The 23,314-nt window shown below is 36.8% G+C and overlaps 1 protein-coding gene across 2 annotated transcripts; it reads right to left on the bottom strand.

Annotated features, from left to right (window-relative positions):
* Positions 1-5,409: 5,409 nt before the first annotated feature.
* On the bottom strand, positions 5,410-18,369 carry LOC141404832 (uncharacterized). 2 transcript variants are annotated; one of them, XM_073988568.1, is made up of 4 exons: positions 18,053-18,367; positions 7,063-7,209; positions 5,725-5,863; positions 5,410-5,664 (listed from the first exon to the last, which is right to left on the bottom strand). In XM_073988568.1, the coding sequence occupies exons 1-4, from the start codon at positions 18,225-18,227 to the stop codon at positions 5,577-5,579; spliced, it is 549 nt and encodes a 182-aa protein (XP_073844669.1). In that variant the 5' UTR covers positions 18,228-18,367; the 3' UTR covers positions 5,410-5,576. The 2 variants fall into 2 exon arrangements, with proteins under 2 accessions (XP_073844669.1, XP_073844670.1); XM_073988569.1 differs by having other exon boundaries at positions 5,417-5,664; positions 7,075-7,209; positions 18,053-18,369.
* Between the last annotated feature and the right edge of the window lie 4,945 nt (positions 18,370-23,314).

Below are 23,314 nucleotides of genomic sequence, written 5' to 3'. Positions count from 1 at the left end.
CATGGTACAATAAGGAAGGTAGAACAGGTTCGAAAAAACGATAGAAATTCAACCCTACACGTATGCCCGCTTCCTGTCAGAATTGTTATACTGGCATATGCAACAGGTTGCCTTTGTTTGTTTGATATTTTTTGTCATTTTATCAATTCGTTAAAACAGCGCGAAAATGAATGAAACATAAATATTTGTTTTCACATATACATCGAAACACGGTCAAAAACTTATTTTCAAATTAAGTTTGATAAATATATTCTACAACGGCTCTGTAATTAACGATTTCATTGCAATTTATTTTGAATCTATTTTGAAAACATTTTTAATATTTTTCAAAACAAACACATACACACACAAAATAAAAACTTCACATTGACAAAAGTCGGTCACACTCAGAAAAAAAATTTAAATCAGATGTGAGCTCTGTTATACCTTTCTATTTATACCATGGTCCAATTGTATTTCCCCATGTATGTATGTGAGTATGGTTGTTCGCTTAGTGCGAATGTGCGTCTGTGTGTTCGCTGCACAGATTCGAGATGTTGCCATATGTGTTCTGGAGGACTCTAGAACAGGGAGACTTTGGGGTATAAATGCCGGGGAAATGGCAATGACGGAGTAGTTGTGTTTTAAGCGTTGAACTGAACAGATCGGTTAAATAAGAGCTGCGTGCTAACTAGAGACTTGCTGTGTGCTTTGTAATTAAAGTCGGTTCTGAATAAGTGTAATAAAGTAAATAAAGCATTGTAGAAACGTAATCTAAAACGAATCCTGTTTTATTTGGTACAAATCGTATCGGGGAATAAAACAACGTCTACACGGACATTAGTTAAACCTAATTCCGTAACAATATTTTTTTAAGCAAAAACAACTCGAAATAAGTGGAAATATCAAAATTAAAATGCAATTCAAGGGTTCCTTTAATAATTAATTGTTTATCACTCAAATCTATTTTTACTTTTCACTATAATTTTGCCTTGGCTTTGTTTTTGAACGGCGCAATGAGAAAATGCGTGTGAAGAAGAATAAGAAAAATTATTAAATTGACACAAACATGATTTCCGTGTCTAAACAACAAGGAAATTTTTAAAGAAATTGAGAAGACAAATTTTCTTTCCAGTTTGAATGTCTAAACACGGTCAAAACACTTTCAGGGCAATCATGAATATTTCCCTCGGAATTTTCCGCACGGAAAATAATTTTAAAAGGTGAAATTCTTTTAAAATCATTATTTTAGAACGTTGAATCTACTAGAATCGCTTAGTCCAGGTCCACACTAGAGTGATTTCATTGAAAAAATTGCATGATATTATGCGTCTCTAGATCGACCTCCATAGTAGAGTAAAATCATAAAATTGCTGTAGTGGGGAATTCGATTTAAGAACACCTAATTTCATGAAATTTTTTAATGAAATTCACGCTAGTGTGGACCGGGACTTAGTTATTGAATATTCTCGCCGAATCGGCAGAAATATTCTCTTTTTGGTCATAAATATGGAAATAAAAAATTGTGAAATTGCGGAAAGGGAACAAATTCCGCACGGAGTTTGTATTCATGTTTTGCTTGTAATGTCTTCTGAGTAAATTTTTGAAGAGTTTTCACAGCTAGATACGCATCTGACACAGATGGTACATGAAATTCGGCTTCTGCAGTATCATCTTGTGTATTTTCCTTAATTAGCTAAAAATCATATAATAAAGAGCACAATGTCCTGTGACCCTCATTTCACAATATTTTGTATTAAATTCAGTTTCAAAGAAAGAATTCAGTTGTTGTTGTTGTAACAATGTTTATTATTATTATGTTTGTATGTTCGTTCTTCTGTTTAATCTGGCTCTGGGTCTATCTCCAGTTCCAGGAAAGTGACTACTTCGATGGGATGTAACCACAGATCCACAGGAGTAAAATGAGTAGGTTTGGCGGGGCAGTTTAAAAGGTGTTTTGTGTCGTGCGGGCCCATGCCGCACACTGGGCAGATGTCGTATTTAAGAATTCAGTTGAAGTTGTTTGTTATTAATCTTTCATAGGTTGTCGCATGGTACAATAATTTGGAAGGTAGGTCAGGTTCGAACAAATTGTGAAAAACAAGGCCTGGGTGTATTTGCTTGTTCTGTCAGAATTACCTAACTGAATATTCAACAGGTTGTACTGTTGATTTGAAAGAATAAGCAAACCAATAGAAAAAAATTGTAATCTGCTGTTTGCTATGCCCTACCTTGTAATGATTCTACCATGGGTTGTCGGTCGTAACTCAATTGTTCAACCCCATCTGCGAACATGTGCGAACATGTTGTACATACATACATATTTCGTTTTCGTATGTTTCGTCGTTATAACCGATACCAAAATTCAAATAACGTTACAACCGATATGTCGTTACAAGCGATATTAGGTCTGTCTGGTTACCCTAAAATTTGAAACAATGTATACCAATTGTTGCTTGAAGTCGTCTGTTGACACAAAAAGTCAGCAAAAGAGAGCGATTCGAGAGAGATATTTCGACAGTTCTTTTACTGAGAGTTTGCAAATTCTTGCTGGACAAATTTCTTCTAGCAAGAACTTGTAACTCTTCTTCTTATCCGGAAAACAATCAATCATCTCTTTTTAATTTTTCGTTGATTCATGTTTCTGAACATTATAAACAATCATGGTAGAACAAATATAAGGTAAAGTAAGTACTACAACAAATACAATTCGAACAACAACCACAAAGGAATTTGTTTTTGTTTGTAACGTTACTGCCAGTTGTATTTGTAAACAAAACAAGGAAATGTCTATAAATTATTGGAATTTAAAAAACTAATAATTTTTCACATTTGGTTGAATATTTTGGAAAACATGAATGAAAATTCGATTTTTTTCATTTTTAATTTTAATGTTTCCACATCATTCCACTAAATGAATAAATTCTCGCAGAAAGTAGAATTCTTGCAGAAAAGTTTGGGGTCGCTGGAAATTCATAGAAAAAGGAGAAGCTGTTTCAATGTTTTGTTTTAGAAATCAAAGAAGCACATGTTTATTAGGGCTTTATTTTTTTAAATTTTAACAAAATACCTCACATATTAACAAACGTTGTATCGCCTCTACAAGCGGGGATTTACTGCGCGGCTTATCGTTCGAACTTGGAGGAGGTTACATATCATTGATATGAAGACGTCTTTCTGGGAAATGGTTTTTTCCGAATGATATATTTTTTTCCTCCAAAAAATATATGTCCCTAATGTACATCGAAATAGAAATAAATGTATAAAATGTCATATGAAATTTGACACTAACGTTACAACCCAGTTCAGTCAGCTGTGTATTGCTGCTACCTTTTCTTATTCGACCATGATAAACAATTTTATTGCGAAAATAGCAAGTCTAATTGTACTATTTTTTGTAGAACAAAGTTGCATAGTGGAAAAAATCCTTTTTTGGGCCATTTTCTTTTTTATTTTTAATAAAATACACATTTTTGCTTCCTTTGGTTCCTTCATTGGCGGACAAATTTTTAGGTTTTGGCAAGTCAGCTGATTGCTTGCTGGTTTTTGCTGGGAAGAAGTCTGTCTGGTTACTTTCCCAGCAAGAATTGTTCAGCAAGAACTTTCTCAGAGAGTAAGGGGTTTTTATTCTCTTTTGCTAGAAAATTGTAAAAAGTAAACAGACAAAAACAGCAAAAACCAGCAAGCAATCAGCTGGCTTGCCAAAACAGAACTATGTATTTGTCCACCAATAAAGGAAGCAAAACGTTGTATTTTATTAAAAATAAAAAAGAAAATGAAACAAAAAAGTATTTTTCCACTTTGCAAATTTGTTCTCCATAAAACAATACAATTAGACTATTTCCAATAAAATTGTTTTTAATTTTCACAAACATAAATCAACAAAACTCTAAAAACAGATAATTGACTGATTTCAGGAAGAAGAAGAATTGCTAGTGCTTGCTAGAAGAAATTTGTCCAGCAAGAATTTGCAAACTCTCAGTGAAAGAACTGTCAAAATGTCTCTCTCGAAACGCTCTCTTTTGCTGGTTTTTTGTGTTGACAGACGACTTCCAGCAACAATTGGTACAAGTTGTTAAAAATGTTAGGGTAACCAGACAGACCTAAGGTGTCTGTTTACTTTTTACAATTTTGCAAAAGAGAATAAAAACTCCTTACCCCCTGTTTTTGTAACTATTTTTTGTTCGTTCGTCTATATTCGTAATAATTTGGGCATCCATATCTCAGCCCCTAGATGACATACAGATCTAATTCTTCGTAGACACGTTCTATATATAGTTAAGAATTCCTCATTAAAAAATCAGCGTTCCACATTTGCGCTAAGGCGAGTAAATCGATCTACAAAATTTGACAATTCGTGTGAGAACATAAAATTTTTTTACAAAAACAGGGGGTTACTCTCGGAGAAGGTTTTTGCTGGACTATTCTTGATGGAAAAGTAAACAGACAGACTTATTTACTTGTGTGGCTGTAAAGGGCAGAAATTCGGGATTTTTGGATTTCGCCTTTATAAGCGATATGACGTTAGTCCTTGGTCACACTATATGGTTTCATTAAAACAATTTCATGAAATCCAGGGTTCCTAGGTCGATGTCCATACTAGAGTAAAATCATGAAGTTGCTGTAGTGGGGAACTCGATTCAAGAATCCCTAAAAGTTTTAATGAAACCACTCTAGTGTGACCTTCGATTTATAAACGATTTCGACAGTATAACCTAAAACATACAGTCCAAAGTACAAGCAAAGGACGGTTCTTTCAATATGTTTTATTGTTCTGAGTAATATGCCAATAACTCTGTTCATTACATGCCACTTTTACTCGAATTTATATGAGTTTTTTACCCCTTTTATAGTGCATATACATATCACCGGGTTTAATAAACCCACTGGGTATCAAATGTCAATTCCATTGCGTGTACGTCAAAATAAATCCTCATAAAGAAAGTTAACCCGACAAATGCTATAATGCGTTTTACCTTTTTAAAAACACTGTAAAAAGTGAAGAAACAGAAAAATCAATTATATAAGTCCATATTTACATTACGCAATTTGCCTTGCGGCAATTGTCAGTTTGTTGATGAGGGAGGCTTTTGAGAGGCAAAGGGTTACCATATGCCTCACTTCCCTCTCCTTCAAATTGGCAATTGCCGCAAGGAAAATTGCCTGGACTTACGAGTATTGTAGATATTTGAACCATATGGCTAACCCAATTAACACTTTTGAACTAATTTTTCCACCACCCAGTAAACAATCAGATATATTAGGTCTGTTCGTTTACTCAATAATTTGTACAAATTCGTACAAGTTCAGTAGCTTCTTTTAATCGACTAAGGTCTTTTGCATTGTACTGTAGAGTAAACGAACAACATCCAGTAACAATTTGTACAAATTGTAAGTAAACGAACACACATATTATGATAAATACCAAAATTTGTTGTAGTTTATAATGCATGGAGTATATATTTTAATAGCCTAAGTAAATTAAAAATATAATAATATAATGTAAAGGGTTCACACATAAAAAATATTGCAAATAATAACATTGTCAATGTAATGACTTTTTAAAAAATGACTTCTTTTATTATTGTAAAATGTCCTTAGTTCTTCTTAAAATTCCACTCCATGCTAGAGGTAGCAGCCATTGCTATATTATGAGCAATGAACTGGTTAGCAACAGCAGATGATCTGTAAATACCAAATTGGTTTGATTAATATTTATGTAGATTTCGAAAACTGTTTACTTACGGCTGCTGTTGCTGATTATAAGAGCAATCATGCGAAACGATTTCATTACTCTTGATATTATGGGGCGAATAACGATTATAAAATCCCCAAATAGAATTCATAAGCTTTTCATTATACTTGACAGGGCTATATTCCATTACTGAAATTAAGGAAATAAAAATGTTTATATTAAAAAAATAGTATGAGTTTACATATGGAAGTTATATGCATTATTTTTTATAACCTCAGCCTCGTATATACATATATGTACATTAAAATAGGTCTGTTCGATAACTTGGCAAGTACAAAGACCTTATATTAAGGTTACCCAGAAAGCAAATTCGAGCCTTGTACTATGTTTACATTTACGAAATCCACTCGATTTCATCTGTCAATTCCTTTGTGTATACGTCAAATGAAAACTCATCTGAAATCGATTGGATTTCATTTGACGTTTGAGCAATGGAATTGACAGATGAAATCGAGTGGATTTCGTAAATGTAAACATAGTATTGGTCTTCTCTTGATGTCAAAAGTTTTTGTAGTGAAAAATGCTCAAGAAGAATAAAACTACTAAATATTATTGGCCTAATTCAAGTAAAAATGTCGTAGAAGTGTAATTTTGGTTGAACTAAAATATTTTTTATTAATTTTTAAAACAAAAGTGTATTGCGATAGCAAGAGAAGACATTAGCTGGGCTTACGGGGTCGCTTTGTTATTGCATTCTAACAAAGGACAAATATTTGGTATAGCCCATCCAAATAAACTGTAAATTGGGAATTCAGGCATTACTCTACAGCAATGGTGGGCAAATTGCGAGAGACTCATGTATTTTTTACACTTTTGTGTATTAGGCCGAGCATTTCTGCCCAACAGTGCTCTACAGTCAGTCAAGGTGTACCTCCCAATAAATGTTTTAATTTCAAGGAGAAGGTCTTCCTAGTGCGGAAACTTCGACAATGTCTATAGAAAATTATGGAATGTTATTTAGAAAATATATACCAAAATGTGGACTACCCTTGTTTTAAAATCAATATATTTTATAGACGTCCAGAATAAAAGATTTGTCCCAATTTACATTAGGCGAGTTTACTTGCGGCAATTGTCATTTTGTAGGAGAGAGAGGTGAGGCATATGGTAACCCTTTGCCTCTCAGCACCCTCTCTCACCTACAAACTGACAATTGCCGCAAGTAAACTCGCCTAATGTAAATTGGGACTTTATGTTTGGGGAAACAACTCATATAAGGTTTACTTGTTTTCGTTATGACGCTGGCAGGCTGAAAGTATATGTATCTCTGCCTGGAAAGTCGACTGAAACTTTCTTACTTGTTTCCTATAAATTACATAAATACTTACACTTTTTATTACCATTATAAAACTTTGACTCATTCTTATCGCCACCAGTTTTAATTCGAGACACTATATGATCACGATCACGATATTGCTCACGCAATTTGCATGCCACAAAAGCTCCCTGAGGTAAAGCTGCCATGTTTATGCAGTCTAAAAATAAAAAAATCAAATTGGTTACCGTAATTGCTTAAACACTTTATTTGGGTTAAAATTAGTATTGGTTAAAACTTGTAGTTAGCATGGTTAATCTCAAGAAGTAGTGGACTGGCTGGCCAAATTCACAGATCCATCTAAAAAAAAAATTGGTGCAATTTCTTCATTTATTTGACAGATATTCAATGGAACTTAGAACTTAAATGACACATTAAAACCTGTTAGATGTAAATGCGGCTTAACAGGCAATGGGCTACCTAGTTTAACAGCCAGTTTTTGTAACTCAAATTTTGCGATTCGTTCTGTTTTGTCACACACAAAAATACATTTTGGTTTTTGTATTCAATGCTGTTTAAATGTGTGTGAAAACCAAAAGAAACTTTTGATTTCCCTCATATATTTTGGTTTCATAACAAAAAATACAAGCGAAAACGTCTGAAAGTCCCGGTCCGCACTAGAGTGATTTCATTGAAAAAATTGCATGAAATTATGCGTCTCTAGATCGACCTCCATGGTAGAGTAAAATCATAAAATTGCTGCAGTGGGGAATTCGATTTAAGAACACCTAATTTCATGAAATTTTTTAATGAAATTCACGCTAGTGTGGACCGGGACAAAGAGACCCAACGTTTTGAGCTGAAATTTTGTTGTTTGTTACAGAATTTCGCTGAAAACGCATACATTTGATGGGAAATCCGCCATACGGGCCAAATATCATTTTTCCTAAATGTATTTTGACATTCTTTGAAAATTGTTTTCAAAATTTGTCTGTATATCGAATATTTTTTGGGATTGCCACAAGGAACATATTTTTCAAAGGGAACAATTCAAAAAAGTCTAAAAATTAAAATATTGGAAAAAGTGATATACAAAGCTTTTCGTAAGTCCCAATTTACATTAGGCGAGTTTACTTGCGGCAATTGTCAGTTTGTAGGTGAGAGAGGGTGCTGAGAGGCAAAGGGTTACCATATGCCTCACCTCTCTCTCCTACAAAATGACAATTGCCGCAAGTAAACTCGCCCAATGTAAATTGGGACTTATCAAACGAATACTTTTCGATTTTTTATAAAAACCAAATTGTAAAGGCGCCGAAATTGCGTTTCGAAAAAGAGATAAATAAAAACACGAACGTTTTAATTTTCAAATAATAAAAAGCAGAAGCTTTATTGAGTAAATAAATTATAAATAATTAAATAAAGGGAAAATAGGAAGAACAGATTACCTGTGTTACGAGTGGCGATCGAAAACGAAGTGTCAATAATAATGCCGAAAGGTCGCGTAGGCGCAAAAACAACACTCGTTAGAAAACTCCTCGATGACATATCAATGTTGTAACAAAAAGGGAGTAGGCCGTTTTCTAACGAGTATGCAAATTAAACACAATAAAAATAGTGCGAAAAGCGTGCATTTCCAAACAATGCAAATTTAAACCAAATATTAATTCTTACTTAAACATTGGCGCCGACCTTGCAACATTATCAATGTTGTAACACAGACCGATAAAGATGTACAATAACAATAAATTTTATATAATAGAATAGGTGGTGCAGTGTTTGTGAGCCATTTCATTTTTATTCCAATTCATTTTTTCATAATTCAATTCTTATAAATAACATATGTATGTACATGAACCTGGACTACGTATAGCACGCGCCAGATAACACCCAACCAAATATGGTGTACTGTGCTATAGGTAGCCCCGGTAACGCCTGCACTCGGTGAGTCACCACTTTAGCGTAAACATCTGGACCAAGCACCAGAGCAACGCGACTAGGCCTAAAAAAGTGTGGGTCCGCCAAGGGGAGCCCAAGAAACGCTTCCTTCAATCTTTCAGGCACCGCTTCCTTTGGGGTGTATACGTGACTCATATCAGCCACTCGTGCCACAAACGATATAGTTTGCGAAGGGTCATAAATGGAAGTCGGAAACTTCAAATGGTCTACCATGGATGAACAGATTGTACTCTGGGTAGAGCAGGGATCCAGCACTGCACGTACTGGGAAGGGTTGTGCCACACACGTCAGCAGAGCGACAAGGCTTGGTGATAAAGTCGCAACCGTTTGTAAAGACAAGACCCCAAGAGTACTATGATATGGGGGGCAAATCGTTCTGGAAACCTCGGACGAACGAGATTCCAAATTTGAACTCGGACGTGATGCAGAGTTTGGATACGGACTGGACCTCGCACTAGGACGCGGACGGAACAATGCCTTAGACCCTGGGCCAAAATCATTCCTGTCATCATGTAACAAGACATGATGACTACCGCCGCATTTATAGCACACTTTATTGCTATGACAATACGTTGCTTGGTGCCACTTACCCAAGCAACGAGTGCAGTCCAGATGTTTAGCTAGCACATTAAAACGCGAATCAAGAGACATCGCCAAAAACTCTTTACAAGCGCTCAACGAGTGCCGACGCTGACATACCCGACAGCTATATCTATGAGGCGTGTACGAATCGCCCGCAGTTACGGACGTACGCTCTCTTTCTACAGTGCGAACATGGGAGGCCACAGCTGAACCCACAGTGATGGATTCGGGCTCCCGATCTGTATTCACCGCGCGCGAATTGGGAACGGAAGAACCCGCAGTGACGGATTCAGATGTCGAATTTTGTTTATTTAAATCCGCAGTGACGGATTTCGATGATACCCCAATAGAACCCGCAGTGACGGATTCGGGAATTGTTGCCATTGATATCGGATCCGCAGTAACGGATTCCGTTTCGGATTCGGTGAGCTTAACGGCGGATATCGGCTTCACCAACTCTTCAACTACCTCCGAGGTAGTCCGCTTCTTTTTATCTGCCTTTTCCAAATGATTATCAATCTGCATGACGAGATCGATGCCGAACATATTTGAAGCGTCCATTTTACTGTGAAAAAAAATTAAAAGTTACTCGGAGTTCGAGGATTGGTCGGTCAGAGTGACCAACTTAGATATGGGCCGCTTTACAACGCCGTTTGACGTACGAACATCCACGACACGAACGTGGCCGTCAACTCCCGGGTAGACATTTTCTACTCGACCCAACTTCCATGACGTCGGAGGAAGCTGCTCTTGACGAATGACAACGAGGTCGTCTTTCTCAATTTCCCGTTCGGGATATTTCCACTTATACCGCTTGTGCAGAGTTTTCAAATACTCCTCCTTCCATCTAATACAAAACAAATGGGCAAGAGCTTGAACTTTACGAAACCGATTCACGAGCGATAACGGTTCGTCCACTACGACAGGCTCAGGAGGAGCAAGTAAAGGCGCGCCTATTAAAAAATGACCTGGTGTCAATGCTATCAGTTCATCAGGACTATCCGACATCGGACACAGAGGACGCGAATTCAAACAAGCCTCTATTCTTGCCAATACAGTGGCCAATTCTTCAAAGGTAAGCCGAACGTTTCGAACCTGTTTTCGAAAGTGCTGCTTAAAACTTTTCACTCCAGCTTCCCAGAGTCCACCCATATGTGGAGCACCAGCTGGAATGAAATGCCATGAAAGGCCCTGAGCTGCGAATGTAGAAGAAACCGAATCACAACTATCCCGAATGAATTCTCGAAAATTTCGACGTAGCTCGCGAGAAGCACCCACAAAATTCGTACCATTGTCCGAAAATATCGAGTGGGGACAACCCCGACGTGCTATGAAGCGATGAAGTGCGGCCAAAAAATTATCAGTCGATAAATCCGAAACTGCTTCCAAATGAATCGCCTTAGTAGAAAAACAAACGAACACACAAACGTATCCTTTTGTAATCTTGCACGCACGACCAGTAAATGACTTAACGTCGAAAGGACCAGCGAAGTCGACTCCCGTTGTACTGAACGCCCTATCAATAATGGTTCTCTCTGGAGGTAGCGCAGCCATTATTTGACTGCAATGTCGTTTCTTCTCCAAAAGGCATATTTTGCAATTATGCACTACCGAGCGAATCATATTTTTAACTCGTGGAATCCAATATTCCATTCTTAACGTTCTAAGCATGAGTTGTACGTCCCCATGAACACATTTTAGATGGACGTATTCTACTAAGAGTCGAGCAAACCTACTTTTGTATGGAAGGATAATTGGATTGCGTTCCGAATACGAAAGAGTTGGCGAACGTGTTAGCCGACCATCCATTCTCATGACACCATTTTCGTGAATGATCGGATTGAAAGGAACAAGAGGACTCTTTCTAGGCAGTGGCCTATTATCTATTAGACATTGATACTCGTCTGCGAAATGGAGTTTTTGGGCAGTAACAATTAATTTAGTTCGAACCTCGTTTAATTCTGCAGCGGAAACCCTGGGGTGTGGATACGAATAGTTACCCTTATGACGTGGGTGGATCTGTCGAATGAGTCTTAACCAATAAGCCATACCACGAAGTGCTTTCATAAGTGACGAAAACTTTTCCAGCACATCTTCAAAATTGGACGAGAAATACGAAAAGTGACAATAAACCGGACGCATTTCCATTTCAGTTCCAAGCGGAGCCAGGTCTCGAATAGACCAATCCGACTTGCCTAGTCTGAGCCATCTCGGACCATGCCACCAAAGAGGGTTAGCAGCCAAATCTGCCGGCGAAACTCCACGACTACCCAAATCTGCAGGATTATCTTCCGACCTAACGTGATACCAATTATGGTTACCAACGTTTTCCTGAATTCTACAAACTCGATTCGCCACGAATGTAGTCCAAGTGGAGGGGGTTTTCCTAAGCCACGACAAAACAATTGTAGAATCCGTCCAACAGTAGACTTGACGAAATTCTAAGTCGATCTCTTTAACAATAATTTTTACAAGTTCAGACGCCAACACTGCGCCGCAAAGCTCCAGCCGAGGGAGTGAGATCGATTTCAAGGGAGCTACCTTTGTCTTACTCGATAACAAATGAACAAACACATTTTTATCTGGAGACTCAATTCTAATATACGCTACCCCCGCATATGCCTTAACCGAGGCATCCGAAAATACGTGAAGTTCAGCCGAACATTCTGGGGTATATCGAATCCACCGAGGAATTTTTACTAAATTTACTTGGGGATAATCATCAACGAATTTACGCCACTCCGAATAAGTAGCGGGCAAAAGGGGATCGTCCCAACCAATCTGATCCATCCAGACCTTTTGCATTATAATTTTCGCCGTTACAATAACCGGACTTAACCAACCAACTGGGTCAAAAAGTTTGGCGATTGCCGAAAGTACTTCTCGCTTAGTATACTGAGGCTTAGTTTCAATGGGACTAACTTCAAAGTAAAACGAATCCAACCTAGCGTTCCACCTAATTCCCAGGGGCTTTGAACCACTAGCTTCCTCAAACGACAAAACTTGGGCATCAACTAAATGCTCGGGAGGGAAACCATCGAGAATGGACTTGTCATTGGCCGTCCACTTCCTTAGTTCGAACTTTGCTGAAGAAAGTGCACCGATCAATTGGTCCCTAGCGATTAACGCGGTCTCGAGATCATGAGTCCCTGCTAACACGTCGTCCACATACATGGAGGTTCGCAATATTTTAGCCGCGAGTGGAAATTCTGTCTCAGTCTCATCTGCGAGTTGCAATAGCGTCCGAATTGCTAAATAAGGCGCACAATTTAGGCCGAAGGTTACCGTCTGCAATTCGTAATCGAGAATTGGTTTGGTTGGCGAGTCCCGATAGAGAATTCTTTGAAGCGGGGTATGTTTAGGGTCGACGCGAATTTGCCGATACATTTGAGTGATGTCTGAATTGAACACGAATCTATACACTCGCCAACGAAGTAACAAAAGCACCAAGTCGAGTTGTAATGTAGGCCCAACATATAACGCGTCATTCAGACTATTCCCGGTCGAAGTTTTGTTGGAGGCATTAAAAACGACACGCAACTTAGAAGTCTGTTTCTCCAAATTAATCACCGGATGATGAGGCAAATAACACGAAAGAGAGCTATCATTTGTGGAAATATCTATTGGCTTCATGTGGCCAAGTTCTAAATACTCGATCACGACCCTATCGTACATTACTTTTACGGATGGTTTCCTAGTCAAAGACGTCTCATTACGAATATATTGTCTAAGAACGTTAGCACGAGATTCTCCCAAAACTATTCCTTCGGCGAACTCTGATCGCAAAGGTAGCGTCACGATATATCTCCCCTCTGAATCCCTACGCGTGGTTTTGACATAATTTTCCTCGCAGATACGATCTGCGGGAGTCAACATTTTCCGTTTAGGAATCTCCTCTAATTCCCAAAACCGCAACAAAGTTTTGTTCAACGAGTCCTCTTCGACGACGTCAATAGTAGTGGCAAATGTTTGAACTTCCGACGATGGGATCGGTCCAGTGACAAGCCATCCGAAAACAGAATTTTGAGCAAGCAATGCTCCCGACAAAATTGACTGACAACCATCTAACACGATTTTTGGATACAAGTCTGCACCCAGCAAAAGATCCACAGGACGTGAATCGAACAAATTAACATCTGCCAGACGAATACTTGGCATTTGCGATTTGAAATCAGCTGAAACTTCAAACGAAGGCATGTTCCCAGAAATTGACGGCAATACCAATGCACGAGTTTCTAAAAATACCGAGGGATCGCAAGGGCTTCCAATTTTAATGGGACAAGCTTTTCGCGAATTTGCCGAAATTGCACAATTCACACCCGAAATAACTGCATTCGTTGAACATACAGGAAGTTTCAACTTATTCTGTAGTCGCTCTGTCAGAAAAGATGATTCAGAGGCTGGATCTATTAAAGCCCTAGCGGGGTACGAAATGCCATGATGCATTATAAATTCAAAAAATAATTTATAAATATATAATATTTATGTCAAAATATTCAATAAATAAGCTTGAAATATTTTTTACGATACCAAAAATATTAAAAACGGCAAAAAATTACTATTTTAATGTCCAATTACAATAAAATAATAATTTTTTCCAAACCGATTAATATTATCGTAAATGCGGACTGTAAGGTGCACGATAAACGAAAATGTCCAAAAATGTATTTATTTTTATATATACACACACTGCAATTTAATATGCAAAACAATTTTCTCTTTTGTACCCAACGTGTAAACCGGCCCCATTCGACCGACCCGATGTGTGTAGCGTACACGCAAACAAAAGAGAAACGAAAAAAAATTATTTTCACTAGGCTAGCTACAGCTGCCTAACCCCCCGTTTACACATGCAAGTGACAGTTCGAAAAATACCAATACACTCACACATATTCACTGCCACACCAACTAACAACCTCACTGCCGACAAAATTTCCTTGTCAGTAATCAATGTAAGTGCTTTGAAAGTAACTTCAAATTTTTTCCGAACGTTTACACATGCAAGTGTCAGTTCGAAAAAATTTAAGTTTCGACTATAATATGTATACAGAACTGTCTGCAACTTACTTGCATGTGTAATCCTTGGGTAAAGCAATGGTATGTATGTAAGTGATGTGTGTGTATATAACAAGCAAGAGACCGACGACGACGTACGTATGTCACGTATGTCCTTTTGTTAGGCACAACAAAACAGTGGTAACCCGATGGAAATAATTAAGTAATTAATTTTCAATAAATAAATGAATTATTTTATTAATAAAATTATCGAAATTTAACACGACTGTTAATTAAATTTTATTAATAATCACCACCATTCACTAATGAAAAATACACTGTTTTTGACAATTTTTTTTGCACTTTTTCCACAATAAATTTTGCAACCAAAATTATTTTTTATTGGTTTTCACTGTTCAATAATAACACCGAAAGAAACAGAAAAGACAAAAAGGAATACGCGACGCGTTGTAAAGCGGCCGTAATTATTGTTGTTGTTGTAAATAAAACGAAAATAATTTTTGGACGATGGATAATTTTTATGTTTATATTTATTTTTTGTTATTATTTTTTCCACAACGCGAGCTCACAACAATAAAACACTGCACTCACCTGTTGGTTTGTTGATGTTTTGGGGATGATAATGATGTTAGTGAAGATGTTGATGAAGTTGATTATGATGTTGATGGCTGCTGCGAGAATAAATAAACGAAAACCAATTAGAAAAAACGAAAACTCCAAAAGCTCGTATCCGGCTCGATTGGACCAAAATGTAAAGGCGCCGAAATTGCGTTTCGAAAAAGAGATAAATAAAAACACGAACGTTTTAATTTTCAAATAATAAAAAGCAGAAGCTTTATTGAGTAAATAAATTATAAATAATTAAATAAAGGGAAAATAGGAAGAACAGATTACCTGTGTTACGAGTGGCGATCGAAAACGAAGTGTCAATAATAATGCCGAAAGGTCGCGTAGGCGCAAAAACAACACTCGTTAGAAAACTCCTCGATGACATATCAATGTTGTAACAAAAAGGGAGTAGGCCGTTTTCTAACGAGTATGCAAATTAAACACAATAAAAATAGTGCGAAAAGCGTGCATTTCCAAACAATGCAAATTTAAACCAAATATTAATTCTTACTTAAACACAAATTTTAAACGGAACAATTCAAAAAAGTCTAAAAATTAAAATATTGGAAAAAGTGATATACAAAGCTTTTCGTAATCAAACGAATGCTTTTCGATTTTTTATAAAAACCAAATTTTAAACGGATTTGTTTGAGTACGAATGATACGTTTGAAAATTATTTTGTTTTACAAAAACTGGCTGTAAATTTATTATTTTACCAGAAATTACTTAAGTAAAAATGCCAGCAGCTTATGCATCTCATGTCTTCATTCTATTGGGTCCACGACTATACTATACCCATATAGTAGATCATTAAGTCCATCGGACATTGTAGGCATTTTACTAATTTAATAGTGCGTTTGCATATAAACGGATTTAATAAACCTACTGGGTTTCCAACGTCAGTACACGCAATGGTATTGACGTTTGAAACCCATTCAAAATAAATCCACCCGACAAAAATCTCTAATACAAACGGGGTATAATAGTGCGTTTAAATTTAAGCGGATTTAATAAACCCTAGTGCAAACGCCGTTTAAGAGGAATTTTGAACGCTTAACCGGGTTAAGTCGTTGTTATTGTTAATTAATACTATGATCACATTTATGAAATCCACTCGATTTCAACTGTCAATTCCATTGCTCAAACGTCAAATGAAATCCAATCGATTTCAGATGAGTTTTTCATTTGACGTATACACAAAGGAATTGACAGATGAAATCGAGTGGATTTCATAAATGTAAACATATGCTAAGTTTACATTTACGAAATCCACTCGATTTCAACTGTCAATTTCATAGCTCAAACGTCAAATGAAATCTCATCTGGATTTGATTTGACGTTTAACCTATGGATTTGACAGTTGAAATCGAGTGGATTTCGTAAATGTAAACCAAGCAATAGTGTTATTGTATGAAACCGTAAACAAACATTATACCCCGTTGGCACTTAACCGGATTTAATAAACCCACTGGTTTTTAAATGTCAGTTCCATAGCGCAAACGTCAAATAAATCCTCGTAAAGAAGGTTAACCCGACAAAAAGCTCTAATACAAGCGCCGTTTTACAGCCTGAAGGATTTTCTCGATGTTGTTGTACTCTTTACGCTACACGTAAAATAGACTAGACTAAAAGCTTTGTTCCTTTACTTTTTTAATGGTAAGAGTGGTAAAAGAGCAAAGTGTCAAAAATCCTCAAAATTTCTCTCTCATGAACGTTTTTACCAGAAAAGTAAAGGAACGGAAAAATGGTAGATCTGGCAGCAATAGCTGTGTTCCTTTACTTACCTGAGGTTACCATTTTTACCATTTGTTACCATTTTTAACCATGCAAAGCGTTCCTTAACCCCGAAAAGTGGCAAAACTGGAAGCAATTTTTAAGAGAGTGAGAGAGGCTTTCTCTTCTACCACAGGCTACCAGACAAATTTGTGCAGGTAAAAAATGGCAGAATTGATTTTTCGACTTTTGTTTGACGGTTATTTCACAATGAAGAAGAAAATGGACGAAAAACAGAAGAAAAAGTCGAACGCTGATAAAACTAAATTAAAAACTGTGAAATAAAAGACGAAAATTGATTGAGTTTTCATTTGACGTATACGCAAAGGAATTGACATTTGAAATCGAGTGGATTTTGTAAATGTAAACAAAGCATAACTTTTGTTTACATTTTCATATGATTTATTCACAATAAAACTGAATTTGTGTGAAATCAGCTAGCCTTATCGCTTCACCTTATGTATTGCATCATGCTTTAAAGTATAAACACAAATAAGTTGGACTCCAAATGTCAATTCCATTGCGTATACGTCAAATAAATCATCATAAAGATGGTAAGAAGGACAAAAACTCAAATGTAAACATGGTGTTAAGCTGTATTTACATCAAACAGGTTTTAGTAAAACGCGTACTTTAACATATCAAAAAAAGCTTACAAAATGAATTGTTTTAAAGCAATTGTGTAATAAAAATAGAAATACCACGACAACTGTGATTATTAAATTATAAAACATTCATTAAATCCTTTGAGTTTATAAATAATATGAAATTTTTCTATCCGGCACAATGCAACAACACACCACACTCCTTATATTCAATATATATACATAAATATTTATATATATTATATCTCTTGAAAATAAAACCAAAGTTCAATAGGATTGACCTTAACTGCTGATAAGACCTACAATACAAACAAATGAAAAGTGTAGGTCGGTATTCACTTGTTACAATCTGTCAGAAACCTATTTTATTGGAACTATTTTACTGGCCAGCACGCATGATAGTGATGGTTATCTATGTAGCGAAGGTTAAGATCCACAAATTGGTTTATTTTTATTTATTTTATTTCACTAATTTTTGCATTTTACAATCACAATATAAATGTTTTGGTTGTTATGTTTACCTTGGCAAATTTCCAGAATATTTAATATCACTTGTTTTCTTAGAAAATTCAAATTGTTTTGATTTCGGATTTCAATGCAAGTGTCATTCAACTGCAACAACAACAGTTGATGTTGCAAGTCCGTAAGATTTTGAGATTTTTGTTTGGGAAAATTTAAACTTTGCACAGTCACCATTCAAAATGTTTTTAAAATTAACACAAATCCGAAAGAAGGAAACGTTATGTTTTCACGTTGTTTGGATTTTCGTTTAGCGTCAATTTGCAATGGAGCAGACTCCGTCGTAAGACCCGGACAGCTGAAACGTTTTTAAAATGTGGCATTCGTAGCAAACGACTATTTATACTTAATCTCATCGAAACCGGGGCTTTGCTTTGGTTGTTGTCGTTGATAATGTGCAAAACAGAGATAATTCCGAGTGTTTTTGTTGTTGTGATTTTTGTTATATAAAAATGTAAAATATAAAACAAAAGCCAAGCACAGGGATTTTAATGTATAGCTTAAATGTTTGTTTATGCAATTTTACAAAAGTACTTTACACCGTGATGGTGCAAATGGATGGTGTCGATTCCCATAATGTAGGCTACATTTCTATGAAAAATTTCCCACCAAGTGGTGTTTTCCGACACGCTTTTCAGACTCGACGATAAAATCCCTAATCATTGACCTTTAATATGAACAAGAGAAGCTTCCCTGCCCTTTCTGTGATGTTAAATATGTGAATATGGAGCGCAAAATGACATCAAAGTTTTATTATTTATTTTTTATTGCACATTTATAATGGTGATAGTAGTCAGTACTGCAATTCTCTAACTCATTTTTTGAGTTACCGACAAAAATCGTTATCGTGTCGCGTCGCACGTTAAAAAAGTGATGCCAAGTTTATTTTCCAATTTTTCATGTGGTTGTTGTAACGCGACACTCAACGGACCGTATGTGCCGTGGCCTTGGTGGTATAGGTGCTCAACGTTTATATTTGGACTAGAAATGATCAGAGCGAGAAATACATATCCAAACCAATTACCGGGTGTCATATTTGAATAGAAGGTTAGACTTGGTGGAAAATAGATAACTATAGACAATAGTTCGCGACAGCAGCTTTACTTTTTCCACAGAATACATCCCAATCCCTCACATTTCCTTAAATACAGTCCACAGAATTTGTATTGAGTTCTGGCCTTAATATCTATAGCTCCACTATTGCTGGTCCAGCAAGAGATAAGGAGATCTGGATTCTGAAGCTCCAGTATTGACAGTTAATGATCTTGACACCCTTTTGAAGGAAGGCGCTGCGAACTGACGTTGACTGATTTTATTATCACAGAAAGAATGACAATCAAAAGATCGTTTTGGACTAGCCTAGAACAAGATGGTTGTCTTCTCGGTACTGATCTTATTGTCCTTGGCTTTCTGGGCAATGGCAGCTACTTGGATGATGGCCACTAGAAGGTCGTCAGCGGTCATCATAGGGCCGGTCTGGAATAAGGTTTATTGCGCCCTTGTCCATGTGCCTTGAAGGTTGTTTTTTTTTCGGGGACGTGGTTACTATCTCGATACTCATCTGCATAGGAGGTCGATGGGTTGACCACCTGAGAAATCATCGTCTTCTTGAGTGAAGGCTGGGGGCATTCAAAAGAATAAATCCGTTTTATACTATGTTTAAATTTACGATTTTTTTTGCTTTTCTACGCAGCTTGGAGGCTTTGGCTTGAGCATCTACAGGGTCTGGAAGAAAGATCGTGTCCACCTGAAGTTATCGTCGGGGTACATTAGGTTAGATTCTCTCGAATTTCCTGATATATGTATGTATCCCAGTCTGCTTCTGATGAAGAAGACATCTTTTTCAGAGTTCAAATCCTGAGCTCGCCCTAGACGTTTGTAGTGTTTTGTATATTTGACACCTCTAGCAGATCTGTACTTAGAGTCGTTGTCTCTTGTTGGATCCTCTTGGTCGTTGTCTCTTGTTGGATCCTTCTCATCATCAGTCAATTATGCTGTGGCATCCTGCTTTTGAAGATTATCACCGGCATGTGCCGATATAGGTCCATCTGGAACTAAGCTTGATGTCAGTTAAGCAAAACACATCCAACGTTTCAGTAAAGTTGGGCGCCATTTCTGATAAAAGAATAAAAGAGCAAGGGACAAAATAGATCGAATTTTCTTTATTCTTTTATCAACAATGACACCCAACTTTACTGAAACGATGGATGCGTTTCGCCTTTTCTCTCATCTTCCCTTGCAGACTTGGCTGGATTCACAGTGGTGTCCAGAACGTAGTCAGTTAGTTTCGAATTGAGTAGTATATCCTCCGGGGGTATGTTCTACTCCATACCTTGTATTTCTAAAGGCCTGGGTACATAAGAAGCTTCGCCGCCGTTTTTTCCTGCTATGCTTCATTTCTAACATAATAAAAGTAAAAGAATAAAGAGGAAAAGGGTAATCTAGTTCGAAATTTGCTCGGCCCCCTTTATTCTTATATTTTAATTATGTCAGAAATGAAGCTGAGCTAGGAAGCCAGCCGGCGAGGCTTCTTGTGTACCGAGGCCTAAAAGCCTGGGTAAATAAGTTGCCTCATCTGTATGCCTTGCTTGCTTCTGATGAAAGAAAGAATAAAGAACGGCCGTGACAGATTGCCCTTTGCCTTTTATTCTTTTACCAGAGATGATTTGACTCGGTCGTTCTTTATCCGTTTGCCTCAAAGTCTAGTAGCTAATGACAACTGAAGGTTTTCTAATGATTCTAAAATATTAATTTTGCTTTTGTTCGGGTTTGATTTTTCAAAGTAAACAAAAGACCTAGCAACAGTGGCTTTGATTGATTGCAACAGCAATCTGTTGAGATTACTCTTGAATTGGGTGATAAGGCTGAGCTGATTCTTTTTGTTTTTTACATGGCAATTGGCATCTTTCTTCACAGCTATTAACCATTTTAAAAACTGGTTTTATAAAAAAACATTTTCATACTATTTGTAAACGACAGGCAATCCAGTATGGTTTAATGGCTCATGAAAATAGTACACGAGTTCTTTAAAATTTAATTTTGTCCTTGTTTTTGTATTTCATCATTCAATTATACGTATTATGCTGATAACCCACTCAAATGGGAGGCCATATTAAGTTGGTCTTGTTTTTCGCATTCGTTTCGGTAATTAATCTTGTAAATTATAAAAATGAATGTTTTTCATTCTTTATATGGAAATTGGTGCCACCGTGGTGCAATGGTATGCACGCCCGCCTTGCACGCAGAAGGTCGGTGGTTCGATTCCCCGGCCAGGCAACACCAAACATTTTTCAACGGTGGCAAAATACCCCTCAGTAATGTTGGCGACATTTCCTGAGTATTTCAGCCTTGAAAAACTTCTCTATAAGTGGTGTCTTAGGACACGCCGTTCGGACTCGGCGATAAACAGTAGGTCCCATATCATTGAGCTAAATATGAATCGGGGTGCACTCATTGATATGAGAGAAGTCTCCCTTGTCCCGTATGGGATGTTGTGGAATAATGTTTTGTTTTTATGGAAATTGGAAGCAACTGAATTTAAAATATTGAAGACTCTTTCGGCAATGTGCATTGGCAAGGAAAACTTGTTATTGCCATATTAGTCGAAGTTCACACTAGAGTAATTTCAATGAAAAAATAACATGAAAGAACATATATGGTCTGTTCCAGTACTGCAAGAATCTACTAATTTCTACTATTTTTTTCGATAACATAAAGGAAAATTTTTTATCGTAGTAAAAATTAGTAGATTCTTGCAGTTTTGGAACAGACCATTTAATAGGTCTGTTAGATAACCCAGAAGTTTGTACAAATTTCGATAACAAACTTGTTCAGTGAAGCATAGTACACACGGTCCAACAAAACTGACAGTCATCGAGGTCTGTTTCGTTAATATCAAAGTCTAGCTGAATATTTACTTTCCTAATCACTAAATTATACCTTAAATGTTGTATTTCAATCATTTTTAGCTAACAAAAAGTTTTTATTTGCCAGAAAATTACCGTAGAAGTACGTTGACTGTCAGTTTTGTTGGACCGTGTGTACTATGCTTAAAAGAGAAATGATAAGTAGTTACAAGTACTTGCAAATATTTTTTACTTGCTAAGTTATCGAACAGTCCTAATGAGAAAATACATGCGTCAGGTTGCTTGAAAGGAATATTTAAACAAAACAACTATGACGAACACTTGAAAGCGTGTGAACTAGTTCTCATACGAAAACGCATAATTTCATGACATTTCTTTTGGGAAATTACCAGTTTGTTGACTTCGATTTAATTTAAATATTTCTGGCGAGATTATGCAAATCTGAGTGCAAAAGCTTTCTGACACATATTCGACATTCGGTTATTGACATTTTACATTGGACTGTTTACAACTGCAACAAAGTTCATTGGATTAATGAAAATCTTATCAATAAATTATTTGAATGCTGGCATGGAGTTTGTTATTCGCTTGGTGAATATGGAAGCATTTAGTCCCAATTTACATTGGGCGAGTTTACTTGCGGCAATTGTCATTTTGTGGGAGAGAGAGGTGAGGCATATGGTAACCCTTTTCTTCTCAGCACCCTCTCTTACCTACAAACTGACAATTGCCGCAAGTAAACTCGCCTAATGTAAATTGGGACTTAGGTGAGAATTAAAAAATGCTTTGCAGCTATACCTAACTCTCAGCGCGACGTACACAAATTATTCACCAATCTACCACAACCACGCTCTCTGAGCGTCCGTATTACCCAAATACGTTGAGTCCAAAATCACATTTAAAACACAAAATCCCCCACAAAAACTTAATTAAATGTTTTCATTCGTAAAACAAATAATTTTCCTTTGCAATGAATTGTATTTCATGTTTTGCTTTTGTTTTTAAAATACAAAACACACACACATACAAACAATAACGCTCTGTCAAAGTTAAATTTTTTCAACTTACGAAAAGTATACGCTCGACGTATTTCGGTAGTTCTCATAAGAATACATGTGTTCTACTTTTTTCACCACACACGCCCTGGTTATACGGACGTATATAGGTATGGGCCTGAGGTGAATATTTTCGGCTTATAACAGTGTTAATCACCACTGGGCACGCGAGCCGTGCCGTGTAAAATACCCATAAGGTAGCGTAAAACGGCCAGGTTTCAATCTGTCAAATTGGTCGTTATTAAGGCCTGGGTACATAAGCTGCCTCGCCTGGTTACCTTGCTCTCCTGCTTTATTTCTGACATAACATAAATTAAAAGAATAAAGAAGGCCAAGCCAATTT

Source organism: Musca autumnalis, unplaced genomic scaffold (assembly GCF_047663935.1).
Source record: "Musca autumnalis isolate F117 unplaced genomic scaffold, ASM4766393v1 scaffold_5, whole genome shotgun sequence".
In the NCBI taxonomy this organism is placed as follows: Eukaryota; Metazoa; Arthropoda; class Insecta; order Diptera; family Muscidae; genus Musca; species Musca autumnalis.
This window is presented reverse-complemented; position numbering and strand designations above follow the sequence as displayed.